This window comes from Humulus lupulus, chromosome 8 (assembly GCF_963169125.1).
Source record: "Humulus lupulus chromosome 8, drHumLupu1.1, whole genome shotgun sequence".
NCBI classification, from domain to species: domain Eukaryota; kingdom Viridiplantae; phylum Streptophyta; class Magnoliopsida; order Rosales; family Cannabaceae; genus Humulus; species Humulus lupulus.
This window is the reverse complement of record NC_084800.1, coordinates 13,358,711-13,372,791: the sequence shown is the minus strand read 5'-3', so window position 1 is coordinate 13,372,791 and position 14,081 is coordinate 13,358,711. Positions and strand designations below refer to the sequence as shown.

Below are 14,081 nucleotides of genomic sequence, written 5' to 3'. Positions count from 1 at the left end.
GATAAGTTTGTTTTACTGTAAAATATGAAACTATGTCTTTTACTTTTTCTGCTTGTTTGGCTTCTTAATTGGAGCATTCCTGGTTGCCCACATTTTCCACGTGTGATTATTACTTTTGGTTCCCTTCTTGATCTTATTCTTTTCTTTATTGGTCTTCCTACAGGGATTGTTGCTTTTAGAGGCAGCATGATTATGTCCAAATGTTGTGTGAGATTTTATTCATATTTATGGGGCAAATGATGAACATTTTATTGATTCTTGAACTATAGTGACACACAATGGTAAGTCTGTTATTTTTTCAACAACTTTTTTCTTTATTTCCATGTAGAAAAACACTGAATTGTCTGATTCAATCTTCATTGGTGGTGTTCCTTTGGCTACTTGATAGTAAACTTCAATGCTTGCTCTTGTTTCCTTTATCTCCTGTTTTACCAAATTCACCAAGTTGTCAAGAGAACAATTTGGTGGAATCAATATTCCAGTCATTGTGTACCCTTCATACTCGTTTTTTTCATTCCACTTGCCTCAAAATTGAACCAAATAAGTAGTATTTTTCATACCTGTAATATTTTGTAAATTCTTAAGTAGTTAATTGGGTGTAACTGGTGAAGGAGTCTGCAATTACATGCGTCACTGAAAAACTTAATTGGAAAAAATGACAGTTTTTCAAGGTAACTGGTTACTTTGTTGTTACTGAATGTTTTGACAATTAGAATTCAGACCAATATCAAATGTTTTTTTATCGCAAAGACAAAGTTGAATCTAAAATAAGCATAGTTCTTGTTTTTTGTATATTTTTGGTTAATCAATGTAACCATATTAGTAGGTTTAATTATTTTTTTCAAATTTCAAGTTAATTATTATTATTTTTTTAAAAATAGACATCATGAACTTCATGATTATCATTATAATCTGTAAAATAGTTATGAGAAAAATATGAAATCAATGGTTTTATATTATGTAGAAGAATTAGGAATTTAATAGATTTTAAGTTGAAGAAAATGAGTTTAAAATAGTATTTGATAGAGCAAGATTTTACAAAGTTTTCTTAGATGCTTTGGACGATGGAGAAGGACGTTGCCGGAGATGGACGTTGCTGGAGAAGCAGATCCAACTGTAGAAAGGCGATTGTTTCAGGTGGCTGGAGGTTTGGGTTTGTGGCTGTAGTTGATTTTGATTGGATCTTGAGGATCTCTTCAAGGAGTTGCCGGAGGTGAATTGTGTTGCCGGAGATGGGTGTTCTTGCTGAAAAAAAAATTTATGTTGGGGATGTTTTTGATCGAATCAAAATTTCAGCATTGTAGTATTTGCAACTTTAATTACAATACTACCCTCTTTAATAGTTGATTTGTTTGTTTATTTATTTTTTTAATATGGGAGAACTTTTCCCATATTCTGATTTTTTTAGTTAAATTTTTCTATACAAAATAAAGTAAAGTTTAATTACCATATTTTTGCACTAAAAACCATATTTATGAAAAATCCCCATAAATTTATGTTTGTGTAAGTTTGCTGTAGATTCTCGTAAGAATTACTTCTCTGCACAAGTTTACAAACTTCTAAACTTTTAGAATTATCCGCTACCCAAACCCTCCTTACTTTTTACCCAAAAGATCAATCCTATATAAGATTTTTTTTTTTTTTAAATTCCTATAAAGTAATTCACCATAATTTATTTTATTAACAAAGGTGCCACAATTCTTTTTAGAGTATTAAACACCTGAATATTACACCTTTTGGTGTCAAACAGTAATATTTTTTTAAAAGACTATTTGACTTTTTTTTTCTTTCTATTTTCTTTATTAATTCATTATTATAGTATATCGTTAAAGAAAATAACAAAAATATATTCATAAACATATATAGAGACATTCTAGCAATAATCTTTGAACATTTATCATCATCACAATACCCAACGCAGCTTAGGTTACAAATTGGTCTTTTCCATAGAAATGTATTAAGAAATAAGAATGTCTAGTGCTATATTATAAACTCTCATACTAACAGTAAATTTTTGGAATTTGGGTCAATACAAAACTTTCTTCAATCCAATGCTGACAAATAAAAATGAATTAATAAATTGGGGAGTCCCAAGTTATTTTATTATCGAGGGAGAAAAAATATATCATTTCACTAAGAGGAGGTGCGCAAAGTTGCAAATGGCTGAGGCTGCTATAATACACTAAATGTACACATCAACAACTTTCATGGCAGATCATTGATCAAAGTTTCACATAGGAAGAATGAAACTATGACCCAGTTTATAGCGCTTTCTCTTCATTCATTGTCTGCTATGAAGTTAGGATCTTCACCTTGGCAGAGATATTCATCACATGAAGATGCTGATCCCCAATCCTTGCGAAGTCGAAGTATATCCTCTGTAAAAGTGGATCCAGGCGCTCCGATGAACACACTAGACATGGCGCAGATTGTCTTATCTAGCATAGCCTCCACCTATACAGTGATGGAATTGTAAGAAAATGCAATGCAATAGCTTATGTTAAACCACGTAGTAGATACAATCACAACACTAAACTGCCAGCAAGATCTTGGCTTAAGGGAACCTCTCCTCTCAGTGCTTTATGATTTTATTTAATGTAGAACCCAGCAGGAGGTATTACTTTGCCACCAATTCTTAACGGTTGACACTACAAGCATTAGCATTACTTAAATATTGGTAGGTAGCACTGTTGTCACTACTTGCATTCTGCTACCACCAACTACTAATGCCTTATCCAGCAGTGCCATAACTACTATTATTACTGCTGCAACCCCCCACTGAGACTGCTAGCAGTGTTCCCCTCACACCATTATGACCTCCTTATTAAGCTATTACTAATTTCAGCAAGCTGTCTATTATGCTAATCCCATTGATAGATAGACAATGAAAGAATCGTTAACTTGTTGACATTAATTTATTATTACCGCCATTCATTACACCACACTTTCAACCACTACCACCATTATTCTAGTCACCCGTGCACATCAATTTTCCATGAAGGTTAACAATGTTCCTAAAACCCAAGCACATGCTTGATTTTTTTTATCAAAAGTTATTGTTTTTTTAGCCTGTATCTGCAAAATAGAAATAATAATAAAAAGCAATAGTACCTGAGAGTCCCCCTCAAGGCCATGCCTATACAACAGAGCATCCCATTTTTCCGCTGAATTACGTGCAGGGCGTTTAACTAGTGGTACAGTCTTCCCATTGAGCATAACTAGTGATTGCAACAAACCGGTTTCACTTTCAGCAGCATCTGTAGAGAGATATATGACTGGCGCATTAGACCTTTCAACTACCCGTATAATGCAATCGGCAGCCTGGGGAATGGGAAAAAAGCAACTCGGTTGCTTGGCATTGCTGAAAACAGGCAAAAGTTATTTGAAGCCATCATGGCTACACCAAACATTATGTGGCAGTTTCTTACAACCAATCACAGTTATTGCAGATGGACCCACTGTTTTAAAAGATTAAAGATAGTAATCTGGATTTTCAACTAGTTGCTCTAAGCAGCTCAAAAAGATAGATTAACAGTTAACGTTTCACAATGAGGCACAGGTGAGAAAGGGAATTCGTCAAGCTTTAATATAACCACAACAAAGTGTTCCTATAAATGTTTAATACCCCAATATACCAGCGGAAAATGCACCAAAGAAGAAGAAGAAGAAGACATATTATTGAAACAAAGATCACCACTTTAGTAAAGATAGGATAGGAGAAACAGGGAAAGGAAAAGTGTACCAGAACTTCAAAAAGCCATGCCGCCGGAAATGAAGAGCTACAAAGTTCCTTCCCAAGAATGTTTGTATAAAGCGCTGCGCTGTAAGCATTATAAGACGACTGGGTTCGATCAGAGCGTTGCACTTGTGAGCAAGGGGACCACCAGGCTGAAGCACCCATTCTTTCTCCACATCGGCAAAGAAAACATCCCCGATGGCAATAACGTCATCACTAGAAGAAAACTTAGACAGAAAATCTTGAACTGTTCTCTTGCTGGGCTTTTTAACATCTTCCACCCATGCAGATTCAAGTTTACCCATTGTGATCCCCAATCCTTTGAGCTTCTTAATATGTTCATCATCCACATAACAAGGCTGAGGAAGCGAAAAATAACAGATAAACCTATTAATGTGCATGCGGTTCTTCTTACCCTCAGCAAATTCTTCAAAGGCAATGACAGCTTTTCTTCCTAGACACTTATTAATGTGTTCGATATCCAACACTCTATTGTATTGGTAATCCACTTTGGAACTAGGAATAACTAAAACTCGATTTAGAAGAGCTGCAAAGAACATATGTTTCTCCAAGCAAATCAAATGATTGGACATTTGGCCCGATAAGCAAATGGCGAACAGAAACTTATTCGAATTTGGTTTCCACTCAATCGTTTTTCTCTGTGAAAACTTCTGGTCAACCTTTCCACACCTATTGAGACCAAACCCACCAAGACTGGGATCGTCAGAATCACTTTCCAACCCTGTGGAGCTCGAGTTCCCCGACCGATGAGGCGATAACAAGACTTGTTGAATCTCTTTGTTCAGTGAAATTTGCCTAAGCACCGAAAATTTCAGGTCTTCGAGTAATAAATTTTGCTGAGTTTCAATTGAAGAGTTATTTGAAGAAGAGGAAGAATTAGAAGAAATTGAGGAAGAATCATGAAATGTCTGATTCCAAAGAGTAAAAAGACCTAATTGCTGTTTCCTGAGCAAGTAAAGAGCGCGTAACTCGGACTCGCGCAACCGGTCGGAGAGGGAATCGAATCGAATACCGGAGAAATTGGTGGAGAAGAGGTTGCGGACGTCGACGGAGAAATACAAAACGACAATGACGAGAGGTAAGAAAATGGCAAATAGGTACCTCTTGTTAAGCGAATTAAATGAGCTGAAACGAGGACGTATTCGAGATCGAAACTCGTTGTTGCGGTGGCCGACATCGTCGTCATCAATGTGAAAAGTGGATCGAGTAGAATTTGGGGGCTTCCTGTCGTTCTGCTCAATCAGGGTATGGCGATCGTCTTCCTCGTCGGAGGACGATAAGGAATCAGGTCTCTCCATTTGCTTCGCCTCCAATGGCAAACTACTGCAAAGAGTGACCAAATGGAGAAGGGGATTAGAAGCAATTAAGAAGCGAAAGGTGAAATTTTCTCGGTAGTGTTTGGTTCCCGAGAAAAAGGAAAAAACTGTCAATGTGTAGCTGAGTTATGTAGGAGAAAGATCTGGATTGTTAAGAGAGTAAATCTACGATGACAGTCGTTGGGTGTGCACTACACTTGACACTACAGAGAGAGAGAGAGAGAGAGAGAGAAGATTGAGTGGTTTTAACAAACGAGATAGCCCAACAAGAAAGAAACTAGCTGTCGGTGCCTGAAAATGACCCTATATCGGCCCACCACACAGCCCAGTCGACGTGTCAACAAGTGGTTGTTACTCTAGCCCAACTCTACTTTTTTTTTAGGCAAAAATTAAATATGTTATGGATAATTTCCATTGAAAAAATTGTTTTAAATCTAAATATTATATTAAAAATTATAATTATGATAATAAATTTTAAAAAATCTTAATAAATAAAAATTAATTTCTTATAAGTCTCAAAATAATATCATTTTAAATCTATATATTTTATATTAATAATTATAATTACGAATCATAAAAACTATAAATATAGTAATTATAGATCTATAATTTGAATTTAGTTATAAAATTTTGGGTAATGTTGCACCTTTAAGAATGCTTTAAACAAAAATCAATATTATTTATTTGTTAATTTTTGTATTGTTTACTTCAATTTTTTTTATATATTTTAGTTTTCTTTAATTTTTTTTTTAAGTTTTAAATTTATTATTTTGATTTGAACAAGAAAATAATTATTGTCTAATTTTCTTGTCATCTAAGTGTTTTCCCAATAAATTATATGACATTAAGAGATTGTTAAATAAGATATATTAAGTTATTTTTTTATCGGCGAAAGTACATTTTGTCCATATTTTATTACAGTTGTTTATTTTGTCGCTAAGTCCATTACGTTATGTCAAATTTGCTTATAAACTCGGTACTTTTGCCGTAAATATCTCACAATTTAAGTATTTTTGCCACATATATTAATTAAATTAGTTACTTTCACCACAAATATTAAATTTGGTACTTTTACAAATATATCACAAACACACTAAACGGTTGTAACTGACGGCTGCAACAAAATATGAACAGAAATTACTTTCGCCAGCAAAAAAATAACTTGAGTACTTAAGTGATACAAACGTAATAATTTAAGTACTTCTATGCAAATATCTATTTTTTTATTTTGTTAAAAAAAAACTGTCAAAATTTATCAAATTGGTGAATTTGGTATGAAAATGACTCATATCCCTACGATTGTTTTAAAAATAAAAAATCATCTATTTTAATTCACTGATAAACATATATCCTAATTTAAGACCAAAAAAAGTTGCGAATTATGAGTGGTCAAAAAGCTTGAAAAGAAAATAAAAACTGTGAATTTTATGAGTTGAGAAATTATTTTTCTTTATATTTTCACATGCAGCTGTAAGAAGAAATTTCAATCTTCCTCCTAAGTACGGATGCCGTGGAAATGAAAATGTGAAAACGAGAAAACGTAAAATAAGGGAAAGATAGGAAGCAAAACAAAGTAACAGAAAAAATGACTAGTTTTACTTGTACATGTGTCAAACATGCACTGAAACTGATGCTCCAACGATGTCCTTTAACGTTTTTTTACACCACTTATATATGTAATACAGAACAGGTACGCATAGCATAGAAGAACAGACCAGAACTGCGAAAATGCAGGGAAGATTACTAAGTGGTTGGTGGTCTAGTGGTACCCGAAGGAAGCATCACCAACTCCGTCTCCTGCTAACTAAACCGCCCAACCGTTCAGCCGTTCATGGAGCCAGGCTACCTGTTACTGACCACCTCAATGTGTGTACATACATACATTTTATGTATATACACACACATAGATAGATTATCTTTTCTGCTTCTCAACAGCACATCATTATATTATATAAAAAATCTAATTTATTTGGGCTGTTTTTTGTTGGGTGTTGTAGAAGGAAGAAGTGGAGAAGAAGATCAACAAAGGAAAAGTAGAAAATGAGAACAAAAGGAAAGAGGTAGTGGAGAAGACTGTGCACTTCCTACTCAACCAATCTAAATTCACTTACTTTTCGCCTCTTGACTGAGTCGAGATATGACGGGCTCAACTGTCAATATATATGTTGTATGGAGCTTTATTTAAGTTATACTAAGACTACTTCTCCAGTCCAATATAGTTTTGAGCTTAAATAACTTGGTTTACTTGTCCTCACTATATTGTTGACATGCTCCCCAGTCTGTTTATATAGTACCAAATTCAAATGACAAATAAGAAAACAGAAAGGAACTCTCTACTTATGGTACTGCAAGTACTTACAAAAACCTCAAATACTGATATAAATCGACACAAATTCAAGCTCTACATGAGCCAACCTTGTACAATAAGTAAGGCATCAGTGCTCGTTAATAGAGTTCACATATGTGGTCAAGACATGTATAGTAATTTCAAAAATCTTAAATGAAATTTGCATTGGATCCTATGATTTTCACTTAAAACTAATCTTCTACTAAGCTGCGCCTTCTGCTACTTCAACCAGCCTCCCACGTATCCATCTTTTAGTAACGGTAACTGAATTGGCCGCCGGCGCTTGCTCTTCCTGAGTTTCAGACACAGGCATTTCCTCTTTATGAGTTTTGGTTTTTGCTCCGTTTATTAGAGGTTTCTCTTTCTGTTCCCCGTCTCTGCTTGGTTCCGACTGGCCACTTTCATTTATTAAATCCGATTGCTTCATTAAGGTCTCATAACTAAATGGAGATAAACCATAGCCACTGGAGTTTAGTTGAAGATTTCCCTCTTCACCATTCAGTATATCATGCATATTCAAATTGCCAAAACTTAAGTCTTCTTCTTTACTTGATGCTAAGGATCGAGTTCCATTCACTTTTATTCCATCTGCTTTTTTCACTTTTATTCCATCTGCTTTTACTGGAACATCGCCTCCAGCCTCTGTTCCCTTCTCAATCTGACTGCCTAGTTCATCAGGTACAATGGATGGGGTTTCACAATTCACCTGGGATGAATTTTGGTCTGCTTCAACAGATTCGAGTGATCGAATTGCTTCAGCTATGAGCTTCCTAGTTTCCAAGAGAGATGCTTGAGCAATAGGGCTCTTTGTAGCTGCAACCTCAAGGGCCTTGGCAGCTTTTTCAGCTTCAGCAATCAATAATCTGAAAAAATAAATAAAAACCAAAGATGAAATGGCAGTCAAAATAAGGAGTTAAACAAAAAGCTTGATCAGCACAAGTTCAAATTTAAAAAAATATTAACTGGTTGGACAGGCTAATGGGTTTGTGGCTCAAAATTACTTTAATATCAATACTTTAATATTCAGTTCAAATAAGAGCTGAACACATACATATGAACTTACCTAGCACGTTCAATAGCTTCAGTTTTCTTGGTTCCTGCAGTGGCTCTCTGTGCTCTGATGTTTTTAATCATTTTCAGTTTTGAACTTGCTAAAGGATCTTTATACAAGGGAGCATTACGTTTCCTTGACTTTGGTCGAGGAGATTGGATCTTCATCTCACTCCAGGAAGACTTGTTCTCTTCAAATGCTCTATTCTTCATTGGGCTTCGTCTGCGGGTCTGTGAACCATCGCTTGGCTTTCTTCTTGGCTTTCTTTCTGTTCCAGGTGCTATACCATGATATTGAGCCAAGGCAGAAACAACCCGGTCACGGTACACCTGGATAATGAATGAAGATGCAATGGAAGAAAATTAGTTGGCAATCGCAATATTGCATAAGGTTTCTTACTATATGCTACACTTCATCAATTACATTTGCCAGACAATCTAGGAGTAAGAAAGAGTCAAAGTCAGATTGAGGCCAAGCAAAGAAGGATGCAAACCAGAGCTTTATTAGGATTGTGGGGATCTTGCAAACAAATATAAACGAAGATTAAAGGAATCAGTATATGAAGTATATTTTCTTTATCAAAATGTGAGAGTTTGTTAAAGGAGCCAAGTGCAATATTTGTTATTACTATTGATGCACACAACACAATTATATTCACTTACAGGATCTGCCCATTTGCGATAGATTGCTTCTGAAATTTTCTTTCTCTGCTCAGGGGACTTGGGTGCTCTCTTGCTTCCTTTCGGCCTAGGCATTGATTTTCGTTTCTCAACCTGCTTCAACCATTCCTTCTTAAGCTGTTCATTCATGATCTCATAGGAATTCCATTGCAGCTCCTCTTCACCATCATACCCTTGCCTAGAAGCTTCTGCAATCAAGTTCTGCCATTCAAAGTGGCACATTTCCTGCAAAAATAGCTTCTTGCGTCGCCTTTCCCAACCCATTCGGACTCCAACCCCAATCTTGACCCTGGTCTCTTCACTGTACAACAAATAATGGAGAACAAAAATATCTGAAAACTGTCTGGGGAAGAATAAAAAAAGCATTTTCTGTTGGACTTATTAACAATGCTGCCTCAACCCAATTTAAGACTTGATATTAGAAAATTGGATGAAAATAAGTCTTGGTAATAAGACATAAAAACTGATATGGAATAACCCAAAACACACCTTTGAGCATGTCCAAGGTTAATCAACTTCATTTTGACCTGCAGAGCAATCTTTGTGAATAGAATGAACAATCTCAATGTAATCAAATTAGGTATGTCCACAGTACTATGAAAACAAAGTTTTAAAATTAAGATGATCCTTCTTGTAGTATTGTACAAGAACCGAGACAACACAAAGAATAGAGTAAAAATTTGCTCTGTTTTTTCCTTACAGGGATCTGTTAGAATTGTAAAACTAATTACTAGATGTGCTGCAACAACTAGACTATTCAAAGTAAGTTCAGAGAGATGTGCAACTTATTGTACTAAAGGTAAGGAAGAACTTTCCTGGACCTTCATTTGCACTGCCTAAAATTTCATTTGTGAGTTACTAAATAAAGGTTTTGCTTTAGTAGGATGCTCAAACTCAATGGCTCACTGTCAAATCACCTCCATGCATGACATGATAATGAATGAGTGGGCAAAAACACTCCAAAGTGAAAAGACATGTTTTATTCACATAAGTGTTAAGTTTTGCTTTGACTCCACACACCTTAAGATGACTCTACCAGAACATGTAAAATTATTCTTACATGACATCACCTTAGGATCCTGCATTGCAATTCTTGTTCTCTCTCTTATCCGCTGGAGGGTTTCTGCAAATCAATTAAAGATTGGTTTGAACATCTTAGATTATGGAACTAGATTGATAAGAGAAAAAAAAAAGAAGAAAAAATAATCCAGATTAGATTATCTTTCTTACCAGGACTATGCTTTCTGCCTTTGTTCCATGGCGTGTTTCCCTTATTAGCTTTAGAAATTCGCATTCGCCTTAGCTTCTCTTTCTCATCCAAATCTTCTGAATCTTCACCGGAAGATCGAGTCTGAATTGTAGGAGAACTTTTATCTACACTCAGTCGTGTACGACCCTTATCATCATTATTGTAAGTACACTTGGGTTCAAGAGTGGCAACTGCCTTAATCAGGAGTCTACCAGTGCCACTAGGCATCTCACGGGGCAGCCCCAGGTTAAAATTCCGATTTTTAGTTGCACCCAAGAATTTCCAAGCAGAGGATAACCTCTTCTCATTTCCAGTAATGAATGGACTTGATAAAACTTTACCATGAACAGGGGTTTGAGAAATGAGAATCCCCAAACTGTTTTGGAAGGCAGGCTGTGTAGCCGCAAGCTCTGCTAACAATTATAAGAACGTAAAGGAACACCCTTAGAAAACATCACAATGGGAATTCAAATTCACCCTTAAATTTAAAAACATAAACCAATTACAGAATTCAAACTTGATGAAAGCTTATGCTACACCTTATCTCCAATTAACAAGAGAGAATTTTAGAGCTTTTTCCGCAGAGTGAGCAATTCCTTGACTAAAATCTTGAAAATAAACTAAATTTGTCGTTTTGGGGAATTAACCCAATCAAGGGACATGTTATCAACAACATAGTGACCAGGGAGTTCAATTCAGTGAAAATCAAGTTCAAGTAGAAGGTGTGAACAAGTAAGATAAGCATAGTAAGATTTCAGCTCAAAACTAAGAATAAATAAATAAATAAATATACCCAATAAGCGTTGAGGAGAGGAGAGAAGAGAGTACCAAGTAAATGCATGGGAGCTCATTCAGCCAAGTCCAAACTCAACAACAGCCCAACAATGCAGACTCAGAAAACGCTGAACAGTGTTTGTACACCACTTCCATTACCGAATATTACAAACGACAAAACTCATTCCAGAGTGGAATGAAGATGGTCAACTTGGGTTACGGATAGCCGAACCAACGGGAGGAGCAGAGAAAGTGAGTGGGTGAAGAAGAAGAAAACGCTGCAACTGCGAGAACCACACACAGTCTGTTGCTCAGGCATAACAAATTGTTCTGATATAGTTTGCAGCTGGATAACGAAACCGAATCGATAGACTATAATGGCCAGCCCATTTTTAAATTATCTAAACCAGCCCGGCCCATACCATTAGCTCGTGGGCTGGGCCGCATTTCTACGAGCCGAAAACAACTAAATTAATTGTTCTGGAATTACATAAATATCAATATTCATTTCTTTATAAAATATTTATTCTTCGATAATCAACGTAAAAATAATTTATCATTTCAAATAAAATATATAATTTTTTTCTTATAAAATTACTTACAGAATAGATTGATTACAAAAAAGTTTTATTTTTTTCAAAAGTATGTTTTTTTTAATCAATTCTATTGTGTTATTTAAAAAAATAAATAAATAAAGATCAGCATTCACTTTTTTCTTTCAATTTTATATTTGTTGATATTTTTTTAATCTATTGATTTTTTTTATTTAGACCGTTGATATTCAAGTGAAGCAATTGAAGTGTCACTTTTAGCGTATCAAGTATCAATCTTTGAGCAAAAATAATTATAAAAACAATAACTGCAACTAAAAAGGTAACATCAACTAAAATTCTTAATTAATTGAAAAATACTGTAAAAATGAAAGGAAATCTAGCATGCCAATGTAAAAAAAAAAAAAAAAAAAAAGGGGGAAAATACCACATCAGAGGTAAATTCCTTAAATAAACAAAAAATCCAAAGCCCGCCTTTTTGTGATGTTTAGTAAAAATATTTAAGATTATAATATTATACAATGATACCTTTGACATTATAACAAAGACTAATGCATCTATAAAATAGTAATAATAAGTATTTAGATATGTTCTTCCTTTAATCAAATCTACTTTTGTAAAAGAAATTCATTATCAAATAAATTAGAAATAGAAAAAAAAAATTGGTCAAGTTTGATTAATGTAAGGAATAATTGTGTAATTTTGCCGAAATTTAAGAGATATTGAGATATATAATTCGATACATGGAATGTTGACTAAGATTTTGATATAAGTATATAAATAGAGAAAACACACTTTGGAGATTACGATTGAAGCTTTTAGTGAGAAAGAATAAAAAAAGGTTGATTAATGGAGGATCGGCCGCTAGACAAAGATGGTGCGTCCATTTTAGAATTTAAGGTAATATTAATACGTGTATATTTTTATGAAAGCAGAAAGTTTCGACTCATTTTTTATGTAAAAAAAAGACTAGTTATGGTAAATTTATAGGCTTAATTTATAATTAACCAAATTTGTATTATCTCATATTACATATCAGCCACGTTAGTCAAGACTTCGGAGTCAAAGCCAGACTTTTGAAAAAAGTCAACTTATATCCTTAAATAAGATTGGGCTCAATATCAGCCCAAACGAGAAGCACCTGGAAACTAGCACGGTGTATTTGGAAAAATACTACATTTTGGCTCTTTTTACGAAAATACGACCATCCCCTAATATTTTCTCCAACTATGACTAAGTAAAAAATAGGGGTTTTTTTTTCATTCTTTAAAATATGATAAGAACCAAATTATATAGTAAAAACTATAGACAAGATATTAGGGGTGCCAATTTTGGTCACAACACGACATGAAAATAAATGGATTTGAGTGATACGTTTAATAATTGTGTCATTTTTGTGTTTGAGTTTTTGAAACATTTAATTTAATAATCGTGTCATGTTCGTATTTACCTTAATCGTGTCGTGTCATAATTTTGTCATGTCTAATCGTGTCATAATCATGTCAACATGAATAATTATCATAGGTTTCATAAATTTTTATATAGGTATAATTAATTATGTCAATGTCGTGTTCTATCATAACACATTAATCATGTCATGTTCATGTTTTTGACATCGTTTAATAATCATGTCGCGTTCGTGTTTACGTTAATCGTGTACATGTTTACCTTAATCGTGTCATGTCATAATTGTGTCGACACGAATATGACACGCTTACACAAATTGTCAGTACCGTTCAATTATAGAATAATCATTTCAATATCGATACCTATACTTATAGTAGATGCTCTATTCTAATTCATCATATTTATAATATAGATTTAGAGCACTCTCAATGGATGTTCTACTCCATCCTTTAAATACCTCCCCAAAACACATATTTTTTCCATTTTACCTCAAAGTTTTACATTATATCATACATCAATTTCTCTATATATTTATCTACATCATTTAAATATTATATCTTTAAACATATTTTATTAATTAAAGTAAAATAAAATATTTGAAAAAGAAAAAAGAAATAATAAATATATACTAAATGGGAGAGAGAGCTTATAAAGAAAAATAATAATACTAAAATATTATATAAAGGATATGTAAATGTATATATAGATTTATTTGAGTTTGTGCATAGCTATTATAAATATATATATATAAAGGAGCTGATGGAAGATGTTTTTGTGAGTTTTAGCTAAATATTATAGATAAAGTGTATTACAAAATACATCATCAAAACATTATTTTTTTATAATTTACCTCAAACTTTTACATCATATTATACACCAGCTTCTCTATTATTTCTCTACATCATTTAAATATTATATTTTTTTTTAAATACTTTATTCATTTTAAGAA

General features: G+C 33.8%; 2 protein-coding genes across 3 annotated transcripts; both read right to left on the bottom strand.

The window, feature by feature from the left end:
• Nucleotides 1-1,867: 1,867 nt before the first annotated feature.
• LOC133794644 (O-fucosyltransferase 36-like) lies at nt 1,868-5,307 on the bottom strand. Its single transcript, XM_062231988.1, has 3 exons — nt 3,743-5,307; nt 3,112-3,361; nt 1,868-2,454 (listed from the first exon to the last, which is right to left on the bottom strand). The coding sequence occupies exons 1-3, from the start codon at nt 5,053-5,055 to the stop codon at nt 2,278-2,280; spliced, it is 1,740 nt and encodes a 579-aa protein (XP_062087972.1). The 5' UTR covers nt 5,056-5,307; the 3' UTR covers nt 1,868-2,277.
• A 2,082-nt stretch (nt 5,308-7,389) lies between these two features.
• LOC133794643 (uncharacterized) lies at nt 7,390-11,502 on the bottom strand. 2 transcript variants are annotated; one of them, XM_062231986.1, is made up of 7 exons: nt 11,229-11,502; nt 10,382-10,813; nt 10,222-10,274; nt 9,641-9,678; nt 9,134-9,452; nt 8,484-8,800; nt 7,390-8,283 (listed from the first exon to the last, which is right to left on the bottom strand). In XM_062231986.1, the coding sequence occupies exons 1-7, from the start codon at nt 11,239-11,241 to the stop codon at nt 7,623-7,625; spliced, it is 1,833 nt and encodes a 610-aa protein (XP_062087970.1). In that variant the 5' UTR covers nt 11,242-11,502; the 3' UTR covers nt 7,390-7,622. The 2 variants fall into 2 exon arrangements, with proteins under 2 accessions (XP_062087970.1, XP_062087971.1); XM_062231987.1 differs by having other exon boundaries at nt 10,382-10,810; nt 11,229-11,501.
• Nucleotides 11,503-14,081: the final 2,579 nt, after the last annotated feature.